Source organism: Jaculus jaculus, chromosome 9 (assembly GCF_020740685.1).
Source record: "Jaculus jaculus isolate mJacJac1 chromosome 9, mJacJac1.mat.Y.cur, whole genome shotgun sequence".
Lineage (NCBI taxonomy): Eukaryota > Metazoa > Chordata > Mammalia > Rodentia > Dipodidae > Jaculus > Jaculus jaculus.
In genome coordinates, this window is record NC_059110.1 from 9,197,621 (window position 1) to 9,213,615 (window position 15,995).

The 15,995-nt window shown below is 46.6% G+C and overlaps 1 protein-coding gene across 2 annotated transcripts in view; it reads right to left on the minus strand.

Moving 5' to 3' along the window:
- The window catches only part of Zdhhc14 (zinc finger DHHC-type palmitoyltransferase 14), a 322,677-nt gene that overhangs the window by 7,180 nt on the left and 299,502 nt on the right, over positions 1-15,995 (minus strand). For both annotated transcript variants that reach the window (XM_004651108.2, XM_004651107.2), the window contains exon 8: positions 13,120-13,222. In XM_004651108.2, the coding sequence (XP_004651165.1) occupies positions 13,120-13,222 (103 nt within the window). The remainder of the gene's footprint in view (positions 1-13,119; positions 13,223-15,995) is intronic.

Below are 15,995 nucleotides of genomic sequence, written 5' to 3' on the forward strand. Positions count from 1 at the left end.
CCAAGAACCTGGCAACACCCAGAGACCACCAATGACTCTTTCTTGAAACACTCTTTTGCGCTTTACCATATAGATTTATGGCTTGCTGAAAACAATATGAACCCAGTGTCAGTCTCATTGCCTGGGACCCCGTGGAAAAGGCTCCATGGTTTATCATGGTAACACTTGATGCCAAGGAAAGTATGAAGGACAAAATATCAGTGACATAAAAAGTTTAGCCAGTCACTGCATTGAAAAAATAACAACATATGTCAGTAAGAAATCATTTTCCAGTGTATTTTAACCCTGCCCTTAAGCACCTGCTACTTAGAATTTGTGTAAACAGCTGAAAAGATGGCTGCCTCTCCAAGTACCATGGTGGGTCTTCCTCTGGCTGGAGGGGCTGCGTTCCTGTGGCTCCTTAACCTCCTCAGAATGCTCCTAAATCAATGTTGTTTCAGAGAACCTACGGGTAGAAACCAGTTATCTCCCTTGACTGATTATCGTTTGTCACAATCAAACTCATTTCTGTTTAGAACACCTGCCCCATTGGGGGTGGCCGGCATATCAGACTCAGGCTATTTCCTTTATTAGTCTCCCATTGGCTCACAACAGGGGATAAGGGCGGGACAACATCAGCTTCTAACCAATGAGTACATGAAGGCTTTGCTCACCATAATGTGTAATTCTGCTATGCATATAGTCTACTTTGAATATGTCCTTTTCAGAAATTTATTTTTATTTATTTATTTGAGGGCGAGAGACAGAGACAGAGGGATGGAAGGAGAGACAGAGAGAGAGAGAGAGAGAAAGAGAGAGAGAGAGAGAGAGAGAAGGGGGAGAGGGAGAGGGAGGGAGAGAAAGAAGGAAAGCAAAAGACTGCCAGGGCCTCCTACCACTGGAAAAAAAAAAAAAAACCCAGCAACAACAACTCCAGATGCATATACCACTTTGTGCTTATGGCTTTATGTGGGTACTGGGGAATCAAACCCAGGCCAACAGGCTTATAAAGGTAAGCATTTTTAACCACTGAACCATCTCTTTAGGCTGAAAAAGTCCAGAATCAAATGACTCAAGAACATGAACACACACACACACACACACACACACACACACACACACACACACACTATGATGGTCTCCCTTAGGTTAGCCTCTGGGCATGCCTGTGAGTGATTATCTTGATTAGACTAATTGAGGTGGAAAGACCCACCTTAACTGTGGGCAGCATCAATACATAGGCTGGGGTCTTGGACTGTATAAAGAAGAGAGCTGGACTGGAGAGATGGCTTAGTGGTTAATTCGATTCCCCAGTACCCATGTCAAGTCAGATGCACAAAGTGGCGCATGCGTCTGGAGTTCCTTTTGCAGCAATTGGAGGACCTGGTGTGCCCATTCTCTCTGAATGTCTCTCTTCTATCTGTCTGTGCTTGCAAATAAATAAAAATATATTTTCATAAAAGGAGCGAGCTGGCCAGGCGTGAGTGTTCATCAGCCTCTGCTTCCTCCCGGAGCTGACCGTGACCGGCTGCCTCCAGCTCTGGCCACTGGGCCTTCCCCACCACAATGGGCTGAAACTGGAAATTGTAGGATGAAATAAGCCTTTACTCTCTTAAACTGATTTTTGTCAGGCATTTTGTCCCTGCAACAAGAAGTTGATGAATATAATAATCTTCCATGGTTGCAATTCTTCTTAGGGGGAGGAACGGCCAATATTTTCAGAGTTACTATGGCGATAACTCATCAAGGAAAACTTCATGGCCCCATTTTCTTTTAAACCTTGTTTCACATTCGCCCTTCTTTTGATTTCTCTTTCTCTCTGGATGTGTTTCATTTCTTTCTTTTCCTGATATTCTTTTATTTCCCTCCTCCTATCTTACCTTTTTTTTTTGTCTTACCTTTCTACTCTTCTCTTTTCTTTTTTATTCTTTTCAAAATTTTTTTTATTAACAACTTCCATGATTATAAAAAATATCCTATGGTAATGGCCTCTCTCCCCCCATACCCTTCTCTTTTCTATAACCTTGAACCCTTTTCACTCAATCACTACCTTCCTGAATTTGTATTTGAGGATTTTCGTTTCTAGCTTCTACCAGTAGAGGGAGACCTCACCACTTGTTTCTTTCCCTTATCATTTATTTGCTGGCTCTGTGAATGAATAGTCCAAGAAACATTTACCATGTTTTAATTACCCAACCAGTTATATAATCTTAAGGGGAAAAACCCCTAAGATTTCTGATAGTCCATCCTCATGAACATCAAGTGGAGAAATCATACTCTCATTCCCAAAGTAATCTGGAAGGGTCATGCTTATCAAATACTGGATTGTGTCCTATGAAAAAGATAGTTTTTTTTTTTTCTAGGTAAAAAAATGACTCAGATGCTACATGGGATGAAAGCAGGCTCTCTAGTGGGTGTGTCTACGACCAGACTTTCTGCTGACAGCATGGAGTGTCCCTGTCTGGAGGTCTGGACTGTTCCCACTCTTGTTCTGTCTGCTGTGTGCCGGCTGGCTGGCTCCTTGCCTTAAGGGAGCACCGGCTTGTAACCTGAGAAGAAGTTTATGGTTCCAGATGCCCGGGTGTCACACAGATGAGAGCTTCACACTACAGCTTAAGAACACCAGAGAGATCACTTAATTTTCATTTCTGTGGATTTTCGAGTAGAATTGCTTATCTTGGAATACATTTTATTTCATCCTGGCTGACTTCTTATCTGTAGTAAACCCAGTAACCACATGAAATGCTGCTTTAAAAAAAGCTGCATTTTCAAGGTGATTTGTATAAAATTAATAATGGATGAATTTCCTTACATATTTTGCTCCAATTCTGTCAAAAGTATTTGAGCTGGGCATGGTTTATTACTGTTTGGCTGTAAAGCTCTGTCGTGGGGTCTTATGAATGTTCAGTTAGAGTTGAAAGAACACTATAAACTTTCAGGCTCCACCTAAAATGTAGGATGAAGTGAGGAGGATTGATTCATTATTATTTATGTTTGCTTAGGATATTTTTCCCTGCTGCGTTTGGGTTTTCAGATTATGCAAGGAGACGTCTATAGCCTAGTCTAGTAAAACTGTATAACTTGTGATTTAGTCTTGTTCTGATACTAGATAAAAGGGAGCATTTGTTTTCCTTAACATGACAAAGTGCATTTGATAACCAACTTAGAGGAAAGGTTAAGTTTGACTCATGGTTTTAGAGGTTTTAGTCCATGGTCCCTTGGACATGATGCTTTGGGCCTGTGGTGGCGTAGTACATTATGCTGGGAGCATGGCATGTGAGGACGTCTGCTCACCTGGTGACAGCCAAGATGCAAACAGAGGTAGGGTCTGGGTTCTCTATATCCCCTTCAAGGCATGCCCTCAATGATCTAACTTTCTTCAACTGGCCCCTGCCTCTTAAAGACTCCACCACTTCCCAACAGTGCCACAAGCTGGGTACTAACCCTTGAACACATGGGCTTCTGGGTGACTCAGATCCAAACTGGAACAAAGATATAACATTCAAGGTTAAGTTATAGTAAGCCATTTTCTTCTTAAAAGATTTTATTAGCTGGGTGTGGTGGTGCACGCCTTTAATCCCAGCACTCGGGAGGCAGAGGTAGAAGGATCACTATGAGTTCAAGGCTACCCTGAGACTACAAAATGAATTACAGGTCATCCTAAGCTAGAGTGAGACTAGATCTTGAAAAAAAGAAAGAAAAGATTTTATTTATTATTATGTATTATTATTAATTAGAGAGAGAGAGAAAGAGAGAATGGGCATGCCAGGACCTCTAGCCACTGCAAATGAACTCCAGATGCATGTGCCACCATGTGCATCTGGTTTACACAGGTTCTGGGGAATCGAACCTGGGTCCTTAGGCTTTGCAGGCAAGCACCTTAGCTTCTAAGCCAGCTCTTCAGCCCTAGTTAGCCATTTTCTAAAAGAATCACAGCACACACCCCATAGATCTTTGTAGGACAGACTGTGGAGAGGTCGCACATTTAGTCCTGCAGCCTGGTCGTGTGCCTGGGCCGCCCGTACCCTCCGCTCACAGAGAGAGCCTGCGTGGTGTGACTTCCTCAGCCCCCGGAGGAGACTTCATGCCTCCGCTCCCCGTAAGAAGTCCTCGGCCAGGGGGCTCTGGGTACAGTGGCCAAGCAGAGCGCTTGTCAGGGATTCACACTGCTATGTCACACTTAATACTGCTGAATCCTAGTGGCCTCAAAGGGACCAACTAGAATACCCTTACTTGGTCCCATTAACCCCTCACCTTTGTGAAGATTAAATAAGATGATAATGTATGTGGAGAATTCAGCCCAGTGTCAGACACAGAGCGATCAACCTCAACTTCACCCCTCCCCCATCCTCAACCCATGTGGCTGAGACCAACTATCAGACACAATTGGAGACGCAGTGTTGAACAATACTACGGAGACACTCAGGTGAGATGACTGTTATTAGGGGACTATTATTAAATTCTGAAATGTGGTTAATCAAGGGTAAGATATTTATTTACCACTGAAACTCACACATCCCTGATATTTCGTTCTGATTCTCCTTGAAGTCTGAAGAATTGATAAACCTTTTCCCAGGAGTGGGTTTTCACAGGTGGGGAGGTGGAGGCTAGTGAGTTGCGGAAACTGAAATTACCGGGCAGAGGTAACTGTGCATCTTATTTCATTGGGTTGCAATTCAGCGCAGGGTTTGAGGCGGGGAATCCGGGGTCAAATCGGAATTTTTTTTTTTTTTTTGGTTTTTGCTTTTGTATTTTTTTTTAAAATTTTTATTTATTTATTTATTTATTTGAGAGCGACAGACACAGAGAGAAAGACAGATAGAGGGAGAGAGAGAGAATGGGCGCGCCAGGGCTTCCAGCCTCTGCAAACGAACTCCAGATGCGTGCGCCCCCTTGTGCATCTGGCTAACGTGGGACCTGGGGAACCGAGCCTCGAACCGGGGTCCTTAGGCTTCACAGGCAAGCGCTTAACCGCTAAGCCATCTCTCCAGCCCTGCTTTTGTATTTTTAAGGTGGGGGTCTCACCTTATCCAAGGCTGACCTGGAATTCACTGTATTGTCTCAGGCTGGCCTCGAACTCACAGCGATCCTCCTACCTCAGTCTCCCGAGTGCTGGGATTAGAGGTTTGTGTCACCACGATTGGCTGTAATGTTTTCTTTAAGCAAACTCCCTTAAGCTCTGTGTGCCTCAGTTTTCTCAGTCAGTAACATGGAGACAATATCAATACGAGTCTCCTAGGGTCATTGTGAAGGTCACTGGAAGTTGTCCATGTAAAAGGCTTGGCACAGCACATGGGAAGTCGAATGCTGCTGTACTGTGGAAGTGGTAAACCCCTGTGGTGTGGCAGGAAGGAAATGGTGAGGGTGGGTAAGAATCTGGCTTAGTGCCACCCTGCAGCGCATGGCTGTGTCCTCTTTCCTTGGTCCTGCCAGGCTGGTATGATGCCACAGCAAGATGGAGACAACAGCCGGGCGTGGTGGCGCACGCCTCTAATCCCAGCACTCGGGAGGCAGAGGTAGGAGGATCATGGTGAGTTCAAGGCCACCCTGAGACTACAGAGTGAATTCCAGGTCAGCCTGGGCTAGAGCGAGACCCTACCTTAAAAAAAAAAAAAGATGGAGACAAGAATGATATATTCTAGGCAAGTGAATGGCCAATAAGCCAACCACAGAATGGAACATGGTCAGCGTGGTGGTGGTATGGAATGGGCCGAGGAAGCATCTTCTGAAACGGGAAGGGGCCTTAGGAGATCAATGTCCAGCTAAAGTCCTGTGCATCTTGCTGGGATGTTAAACTCCATCGTCCTGCTGGCTGCAGGGTCAGGGGACCCATCTGTCAGGAGCTCTGGGCATTGGGCATCTCTCAGTGGGGTCAGAATCCCAGTCCAACCACTTGACCCTAGTTCTGACCTCTGGGCCCACAGGGCCATGTGCTAATGTACTCGGGGCATTCTATCCAGCAACTAAGCCTTGTGCCTAGAAAGATTCCTTCCTTTCAAGCAGAGTGCCAGTCTGCATGTCACAACAGAGGTAGCACAGTGAGGCGGTAAGGGCCTGGGGTTCTAAGCAAAATAGACGTCTACTTTTTTTATTTTTTTCAGATTTTCGAGGCAGGGTCTCACTCTAGCTCAGGCTGGCCTGGAATTCACTATGGAGTCTCAGGCTGGCCTCAAACTCACGGCGATCCTCCTACTTCTGCCGCCCGGGTGCTGGGATTAAAGGCGTGCGCCACCAAGCCCAGCTTAGACTTCTATATTTATCTGTCTGTAAGCCACTTACTTAATTCCTAAGTGGAAATGATTTCTATTCAACCATACGTGTGCTCGGGAATTGCCATGAAGCAAAAACCAAGCTACAAATCATTTCTAGAATGCAATTAATTTTTCATGAATGCTAAGTTTAACAGCTAATGCAGTTGATAGGGCACATAGACGTGAAGCATTTACGAATGTGATTTTATAGTTTTTACATCTTAGAGTTGATGTATTATTTTCCCAGGCCTCAGATTTTTTTTTTTTTTTTTTCTGTTATCCCTGGAAAAGTGCATAGGTATTTGCCGATACCATCCAGTGGTGACTTCTCCCTCTTCTGTCTCTTGGCCCAGGAGCTAGTTTGATTTCATCAAGAGCATGCGGGACTTCAGGGCACCTTACTGTCACGCTGCCCCAGCCAGGAAAGCCATCCTGTAGCTCCTACTTCCACCTTCAGGGTGTATGGAGCTCTTGGAAAAAGTGGAGTGTGAAAGGAATGAGGAAAAGAAGACAGGAGCAGGCTAATATTTGATTAAAGCCCTCCAATGGGGGCTGGAGACATGGCTCAGCGGCTAAGCACTTGCCTGCAAAGCCTAATGAACCGAGTTCAACTCCCCAGCACCCACGGAAAGCCCAGAAAAACGAAGTGGCCCATGCATCTGTAGTCCATTTACAGTGGCTGAAGGTCTTGTTGCGCCCATTCTTTCTGTCTCTATTCTAGCTTTCTCTGCTTGCAAATAAATAAATAAAGATAGTAAAACACAAAAACAAAAACACTCTCCAATGAGCAAGCTCCTGGAAGGGGAATGTTTAATTAAAGTCTAATAGGCACCTACTATGTGCGGGGTGCTCTATTGTAAATGGATGAGAGGATCAAACATAGACAGGATCTCAGTGAGTTCTAACCCCGGTCCTGGATGGTGGATGCCCTTTTCCCTTGCTTCACTTTACAGTTTCCGAATTGAGGACTCTTGGTACTAAGTGACTGGAGTAAGAGCTCCGAAGTGCCTCAGCTGGTGCTCTGATCCCCCTGTCCTCTCTACCAGCCCCGCTGCGTTAAGTTCTTACATCTATTTGCAAAGCTTGCAGTTACCTTTCAGAGTCACCTTATTCTGCTGTCCTCCCTCCTATCCAATTAGACCAGGAAACTTAATTAAGGGAGTGGGGATAGAGTTGGCAGACATGATTGAAAAGAAAGCTAGGAAGACAGAGCGAATCCAGATTTAACAAACAAAAAATCGGCTAACGTGTGAGATTTCAACATTTATTACATGCATGTATGTATGCATACGTGCTTGTGGTGTGAATGTGGGTGCGCATGCCTCATGGTGCACGTGTGGAGGTCAGCAGAGATGGGGTGAGGAAAGAGGCACCTCAGAGCAGGATTTTAGTGATGTCAGTCAAGGTGTGGGGAGGGGGAAGCCTGGAAACCGCCCAGCCTTTGCTGAGTAAGGTGATCATTCGACTCATCAGTGCAAGTTCAAGAGGAGCAGCTACTGGGGACAGATGATCTAGACAAGTGCCTATGTGCACGTGCCCATGACATTGAGGGGTGGAGGGAGATAACCTTGCAGGTAGCTAGAGAGAAAGCTCAGGGAAGATTTGTTTCCGTATCTTCATGAAGAAAGTTCATTGTGAGCTCTAACTACACCCCCCTCCCCCAAAACAGCAAGTCCTTAGGAAGGTGATGGGCTGCTTGGCAAGCAGGAGGGCCAGCCACTCTTAGAGAAGGAGATGCAGGAGGGGTGATGCCCAGCTGTCTAGGGCTGCAGACACCAGACAGCCTGGAGGGCTGTGGGCTCCTGCCAGCTGGGCCCCACTGGGCTGGCTCATCTCCCGATGGTTGGTGTTGGGCTGTGTGTTATACACAGCCTAAGCAAGTGGAGGAAAGGATGACAATAGCCCCGGAAGAATTCATTTTGTTGTCACCCTTAGAATATTGCAACCTATTTTTGCAAATCTTGACAGCCTGAGAAATTGCAGAGTGTGCACACACTTGGCCAAAACACTCCTCAAAGAGAGAGAAGACAAGACAAGCGGTGGAGGATCTGTGACCCACACTGGAGTCGACTTTGCTAGGATTTCAGCTCTACAAAAACCTACCTTTTTCTTTCCCGTGTGTGTGCAGTATGTGTGTGGCATGTGTGATGTGTGGTGTATGCATGTGTGTACACAGACATGTATGCCCCATGCACATGCGTATGTAGAAGAGGCAAGAGAACGTCAGGTGTCCTCTTATTGCTGATCTGCATACTTCCTTGAGATGGGGTCTCTCCCTCAACCTGGAGCTGCTGTCTGTCCGTGAACCCTAACTTTTCTCTGGTCTCGGCTCCCTTTCCCCTGCAGACTTAGATTACAGATAAATGTGGCCATGCCAAGTTTTTTTTTTTTTTCTTTTCCTTCTCTTTTTTGCTTTTTCAAGCTAAGGTCTCACTCTAGCCCAGGCTGACCTGAAGCTCACTCTGTAGCCTCAGACTGGCCTTGAACTCATGGCGATCCTCCTACCTCTGCCTCTCGAATGCTGGGATTAAAGGTGTGTGCCACCACGCCCAGCAATGCCTAGCCTTGTTGTTTGTTTGAAAGGATTCAGGGTGTTGAATGTGGCTGTCTCTAGTCCCGAGAGTCCTCATGTTTAAGCATCAAGTGCTGTTAACCACTGAACCATGTCCTTAGCTTCTCAACACCCCCCCTTTTCTTTTTAAAATTAGTTTTAAATTTATCTTTATTTTTATTTATTTGAGAGAGAGAGAGAGAGAGAGAGAGAAAATGGGTGTGCCAGGGCCTTCCTCCACTGCAGATGAACTCCAGATGCACCACCTTGTGCATTTGGCTTATGTGGGTCCTGAGGAATCGAACCTGGGTGGTTTGACTTTGCAGGCCAGTGCCTTAACCACTAAGTCATCTCTCCAGCCCCTCCCTGTGCTTCTTTAGTCTCACTGAAATCTATTTAACTTTCCCTCAATGTTTACAAATTATTGTCATTTTATTTTAAAAATACAAATTTGTTTATTATTTGAGAGAGAGGAGAGAGAGGGAGAGAGAGAGAGAGAGAGATAACTATGGGCACACCTGGGCCCCCAGACACCTCAAACAACTCCAGATGTATTGTGCCACTTTGTACATTTGGCTTTATGTGGGGTTTGGGGAATCAAACTTGAGATATCAGGCTTTGCAAGCAAACACCTTTAACTGCTGAGCCATATCTCCAGACCCTACTGCCTTTTCCTTCTCCCTTCCTTCTGTCTTTCCTTCCTTTCTCATTTCTTCTTTTCTTTTTATTTATTTATTTTGGAGGTAGGGTCTTGTTCTAGGCTGGGCTGACCTGGAATTAACTCTGTAGTTTCAGGCTATCCTCGAACTCACGGAAGTTCTCCTACCTCTGCCTCCCAGGTGCTGGGATTAAAGGCGTGCGCCACCATGCCTGGCCTCACCGACTGTCTTTTTCTATTTGCAGTAACTTCAGACCTCAAAATGCTCTCCTTTCATCTATCTTCAGAATAAAATATGACTTATATCAGACAGATTGGTGAATACAATGGAGGAGATACACACACCCCTAGAAGGGTAAGTATTACTGATGTCGATCCAACAAGAAACAGAAAACCTGAATAGACCCATAACTTGTCGAAAGTGAATAACTGCCCAGAAAACAAGATTGAAAAACACCTCAAGAAGCCTTCACTGGTGGATTCTCCCAGGCTTCCCCCCCCAAAAAATTAACACTCATTCTTCACAAACCCTTCCAAAAAAACCCAGAAGACATACTTCTCAGTCCATTCCAGAAGGTCACTATTACCCTGATATGAACAGCCAAGATTCTATAAGAAAAGGAAACTACAGGTAATATTTCCTATGAATAAAGGTATAAATTCCTTAATAAAATACAGGCAAACTGAATTCAGAAATATATAAAAATGATCCTCCTCATGACCAAGTGACCAGAAATATAAGAAACAAATGAGAAGAGCAATGCATGGTGGTGGTGACTGCTGGGGAGACTCAAAACTCATCAGGGTGCTGAGAATCAGGGACTGTGGAGCACCTCTGCCATGCTTTCATCCAGGGAGTCTTGAGGGAGAGGGGGAAGAAAGAAGGTAAGAGTCAGAGGATGGGAGGAAGGCTTTGGAACGCTGTCTTCTGGACACGGAGCGGCCATTGCATTCATGACCTCACAGCAGCCATTGCTACCTGCAGAATATTGGGTCCACCAACATTCTGTCATGGATGGTTAGGGGGGACAAAAAAGGACATCAACATAGAAGACAGACTAGTTGGGAAAAAAAGAAGGGGTTCAGTTGGAAGGGGAGTGCAAGATGTGGGACAAAAGAAGGCAGCAGGGAGAGATTATAATGAAAATGCATTAAGTACATGTATGAAAATTGTCAATAAAAAGTAAAAGAGAGAGTGAGACAGTGGTCATGAAGACCAGGACCTTGCAGAAAGTGTTGACCTAGTCAGTTTGAGATCTGTGGGGCAAGATGGGGTGGGAGGAGGATGAGGAGCCGAGGGTCACAGCTTCCCCTCTTTTGGACTGGCCCCCCTGTATAGATTTCAGGGAGGTAATATATTATTAGCTAATGCTTTCATGGTGCTTGGGCTAGGCAAGATTTTAAGTGCTATTCATGTATATATAATTCACTTGCTTCTTCTACCAGATGAGGATATTAATGAGAGGAAGGTTAAGCAACTTGTCAAACTCACTTATCTGGTAAGTGGTGGCTGGTCTGCACAATTGGTCCTCACTCCCCTTTTCCTCTTCAAGAGAGCTATAGCAGGCATTGAAAAGTCCATGACTGGCTGACTCCACAGCGCCCCCACATGGGAGAGATGCCTTCTGAACAGCTGCCAAGATGGCTGGACATGCTGGCTCAGGGACCTCACCCCACAGTCCTGGCCTGTCATGGTTGAATATAAATATCCCTCACTTCCTCATATGTTGTACACTTGGTTCCTGGCTGGTGGTCTCTATTTCGGGAGGTTTTGGAAACTTTGGCCTGAAGAAAATAGGGAACTCAAGTATGTGTCCCACAGAGGCCTCCAAGACTCTCTCTCTTTCTGTCTGCTTCCTGTTTTCCAAGAAATAACGAACATGTTCCCATCATGATGTTCTGCCCTGGGAAGTTGCTGGGTAAATGGGAGGAGACACATGGTGACTGCATGTGCCCATGTAAGAGAAGAGACAAGTGTACACTCTAGTGGGAGTTTCTTACAGGGCATATCTTAAGCATTGGACTGAGGAAGGCTCGGAGCATGGTGTGTAGCGTCTACAGTGAAGGTGGTGTCAGACTCCTCAGATAGGCTCTAGATCTGCACATTCATGGCTGTGTGCCCTTTGGGGGCAATCAGCATCTCCAAAAATAAATAAATAAATAAATAAATAAATAAATAAATAAATAACAGTGAGTGAAGATCTAAATGGTAGGGCTGGAGAGATGACTTAGTGGTTAAGATGCTTATCTGCAAAGCCAAAGAACCCAGGTTCGATTCCCCAGGACCCACAATAAAGCCAGATACACAAGGTGGCACGTGGGATTGGAGTTTGTTTGCAGTGACTGTAGGCCCTGGTGTGCCTATTCTCTCTCTCTTCTCTGTCTGCTCCTCTCTCACCCCTATCTCAAATAAATGAATGAGTGAATGAGTGAATGAATGAATGAATGAATAAAATATCTAAATGGTAGACTCTATTGCTGAAGACCCCACAGGTTGCAGTCACAGGGCAGCAAGACAGATCATTCAGGAGCCCAGAAGGAAGCCAGCACCCTGATGACTAACCTCATAGTTCTGGAAAGTGCTGTGTGAACTGCTGGGTAATGATCTCCGGCAGCATGAACAAGCAGGGGACCCTGCAAGCTACAAATCAACCAGCCAGGCAAGATGTACACACCTGTGCAATAGTGGCACACAGGCTACGGGGGTAATCAATTGTTCTCTGATTATATGAGACGTGCTCCGTCTGAGGGAATTCATGCTTGGTTCTGAGAACCAGGTCAGAAGCCCATAGAAATGTAGGTCACAGACTCTACAGGGAAGCACTCACTGTTCTTTGGCTAAGATGAGAGGATATGCCTGTCACAAAGTCTATTAAATGACTATGCTTATTCCCCTTGATCCATGCTGTTCTCACTCTTGGTTGGAAGAAAAAATGCTTTTTACAGATAGAGTCAAATACTGGGGAGACCCAAGGTCCATTAGTACAAGAAAGCCCACTGCCCAGCTCGAGACAACTCATCTCTATCACGTCTTCCCAGGCCCAGGAGACGTTATGGAGGAAGTGGAGGATTAAACACGAGCACTGCTCTCACTGCTAGCCTGACAACCTTCTCCAGGGAGATGGCGGCAGACACTGAGGAGACTCAAAACTCATCAAAGCAAAGAATCAGAGGTTGTAGAGAGCTCAGTACTAAAGGAGACTTCTAGCATACTTGCCAAGGCTCAGGGAACATTATGGAAGAGGAGAAGGAAAGACTAGAAGAGCCACAGGGAGGGAAAGAGTATTCTGAGGCATTGTTCTGCCACTCTCCCTGCAGAGACTGACAGATGCATTCATGATCCCATAGAAATGACCAACAACCTCACTGAGGAGGGTCCTCAGTGGAATGGGGGCAGGGAGAGGGATGATGATGATGGTGGTGGTGGTGATGGTGGTGTGTGTGTGTGTCCTTTATACAAGGAGCCAGACAGACCTAACAACCACAGTGCCTCCCTGACCACTGTCCAATCTGGCCATTTCACTTCCCTTAGGCCAGTCTGTTAGTGACATGGGTCTCCTCCTGCCCCACCTGCCAATGGGTGCTTCTCTAGGTGCCTGGCTTGTTACTGGGTTCGAGATCAAGTCAGCAGAAGAGAAGCCTTCACAGGGAACAGTGGCCCCAGTGCAAGCAATCCCTACCATGTCACTCTGTGACTGCGTAGCCCCGTACATGGTGATCCCGCTGGAGGGCGCCGCTGGCTGTGGCGTGTCAGGCTGGATGTACCCTCTTCTGTCGATCAGGCTGCGTAAGAGAAACAAACACAAGAAAGAGAGTGAAAAAAAAAAAAACTTCAAAAAAAGACAGAAACATGATTCAAATGTCTGCGCCTGGAGTCCCACTTTCTGTGATGTCTCCACCTGGTCACCTTGGAATAAGGCTTACTCACCCTTCGTATAAAATAAGCTACCAAGTTCTGTCACTTTCACCGCTCGCGTATTGGAAATGGAATGTAGGCCCCTGTACATGCTCTAACACTGGGCTATGTCCCCAGCGGTCACTTTTACCTTCAAGGAGGCCTGTGGTACTGGCTGCAGGAGCCAGTCTAAATGCTTGCCACTTGCTCCAGACCCAACAGCTTCCTTTTGTCATGGCATCACCTCATTCCTGAACGTGAGCCTTTTATTATTGATCCTAACAAGCCAGACTCTCTCTCTCTCTCTTCATCATAGGACTGTCACAATACAGTACTGTCCCCTTCCCTAATTCCTATTCTTCCTTATTTTTAACAAAGATTTTATTTTTTAATTATTTGTGCGAGAGAGATAAAGGAAGGGAGAGAGAGAGAGAGAGAGAGAGAGAGAGAGAGAGAGAGAGAGAGCACCAAGGCCCCTAGCCACTGCAAACAAACTCCAAATGCCTGTGCCACCTTGTGCATCTGGCTTTACGTGGGTATTGGGGAACCGAACCTGGGTCCTTTGGCTTTGCTGGGAACTGCCTTAACTGCTAAGCCATCTCTCCAGCCCCTACTCATTCTTTAGAATAGATCAAACGTCACTCCCATCCCTGTTACTGTAGCAGTTGTCATTTCTGGGGCAAGCACCTGACCGCAGCTTATGGGAGGAGAGGACTTATTTCGGACTTGTAGCTTGGAGAGAAAGCTTCATCATGGTGGAGAAAAGTCGCCAACTGGCTCACAGACTCACACATCTCCAGCATAGAGAGAACAGCAACATGAACTGGCTGAACACACAATAGACTGGGCTCATCAACCCTCAGGATCTGTCCCCAGAAACGCACCTCCTCCAGCAAGGCTCCACCTCTCAAACACTCCATCAGCTGGGCACTAAGGAGGAAGATTAGGCACAAGCACCCGAGGCTGGGGAGGAATTTACCTCCAAACCATCAACAATTACTGTTGCCACTGGCCTGTTGACCATGAGGTCCGTGACATGGCACCTCTCTCATGTGAACCCACACCTAGAACAGCAACTTGCCCACAGCGATGCTCAGCACTGACTGAGTGAATTCTACTTTCCTGGTTTGAGCCTCAGAACAGGCCCAAATAGGGCTTTGCGCTGACCATTCCTCCTGCCAGCCTTGTACGAGATACTCCTGTCCCACAAGCCTGGCCATTTCCAGTGGTCCCTCCCACACGCCAGGGCGGGCAGCGCTCAGAGTTTAGGATGCGCATTTTTGTGCCTTGTTACCCAGGCTCTTGCTGGGGGCACGAAGACTGTTGCTCAGGAGCACGTGACATCTTTTGCCTCATTTACAACTCATCAGAGGTAACTCAAGCATGGGATTCTGGACACGCAGCTCTGCAGTTGGCCCCGCTCAGTGGACTGGCCTGGGGAACTTGTCCAAGCAAAGTCCTGGCCAATATGCACGCTCGTAGGCCCGGCCATGTGGGCAGAGGGATGAGAAGGCAAGAAAGGGACTTGAGGGAAAAGCCAATGTGAGCACTCCCCCTTCCTGTCGCCTGGGGCCAGCCCCAGGAGCTTGTAAGAAGAGCAAGGGGAGCTGGGCCCCTTCCCTGCGCACCCTTCACCTTTCCAAGTGTGTTTAAACAACTCCATGGCAGGCCACGAGGTTGAGGCCACTCCAGCACCTTGGGTCCGTACATGAACAAATGTACGCTAATCTCCTCCAGTCAGAAACCACCAGCTGATCTCTAAAATGACCCCAAACAAGACTGCTGATCTGCTGTCACCAATCCAGAATGTCCTCTTTCCTTCTGCTCACGTACGCGTGCCTCCTTGTGCCCTCTCTGGAGACTCCCCTCCACTTATGATCACCACCTGCTCAAGTAAATGCTTTAATGTACCCGAAGGCCTCAGCTTACCCTTTACTTTTTTAAATTTAAAAAATATTATTTTATTTATGAGAAAGATAGATGGAGAGAGAGAGAGAGAGAGGAGAGAATGGGCGCACCAGGGCATTTAGCCACTGCAAACAAACTCCAGATGCATCCGCCACCTTGTGCATCTGGCTTACGTAGGTCCTGGGGAATTGAACCTGGGTCCTTCACCTTTGTAGGCAAGCACCTTAACCACTAAACCATAGCTCCAGACCCTCAGCTTACCCTTTAGCAAGCTGTTCAAGCAGTTCCAAGGGGAAGGTCATTGTGAAGAAGTGCTTGACCCGAGGGACTTGGATTCTGTCATATTTGGTGCATGTGTGTCGTGTAGTGTGAGTGGCGTATGCACATGTGTGTGCGGTGACACGCGTGCATGTGGGAGCTAGAGGAGGACATCAAGCGTCCTCCTCGATCACTCTTCTGCCTTGTTTCCTTGAGATGGTCTCCTGCTGAACTGGGAGTTTTTCAGTTACACTGGCTGATCAGCATGCCACAGCAATCCTCCCGCCTCTGTCCCCGTTTGAGCTTAGGTTACAGACTTGTGTGGTCACACCCAGCTTTTTGTTTTTCTTTTCAGAGAGAGAGAGAGAGAGAGAGAGAGAGAGAGAGAGAATGGGTGCACCAGGGCCTCCAGCCACTGCAAACGAAATCCAGACGCATGCGTGCCCTTGTGCATCTGACTAACGTGGGTCCTGGGGAATCGAGCCTCAATCCAGG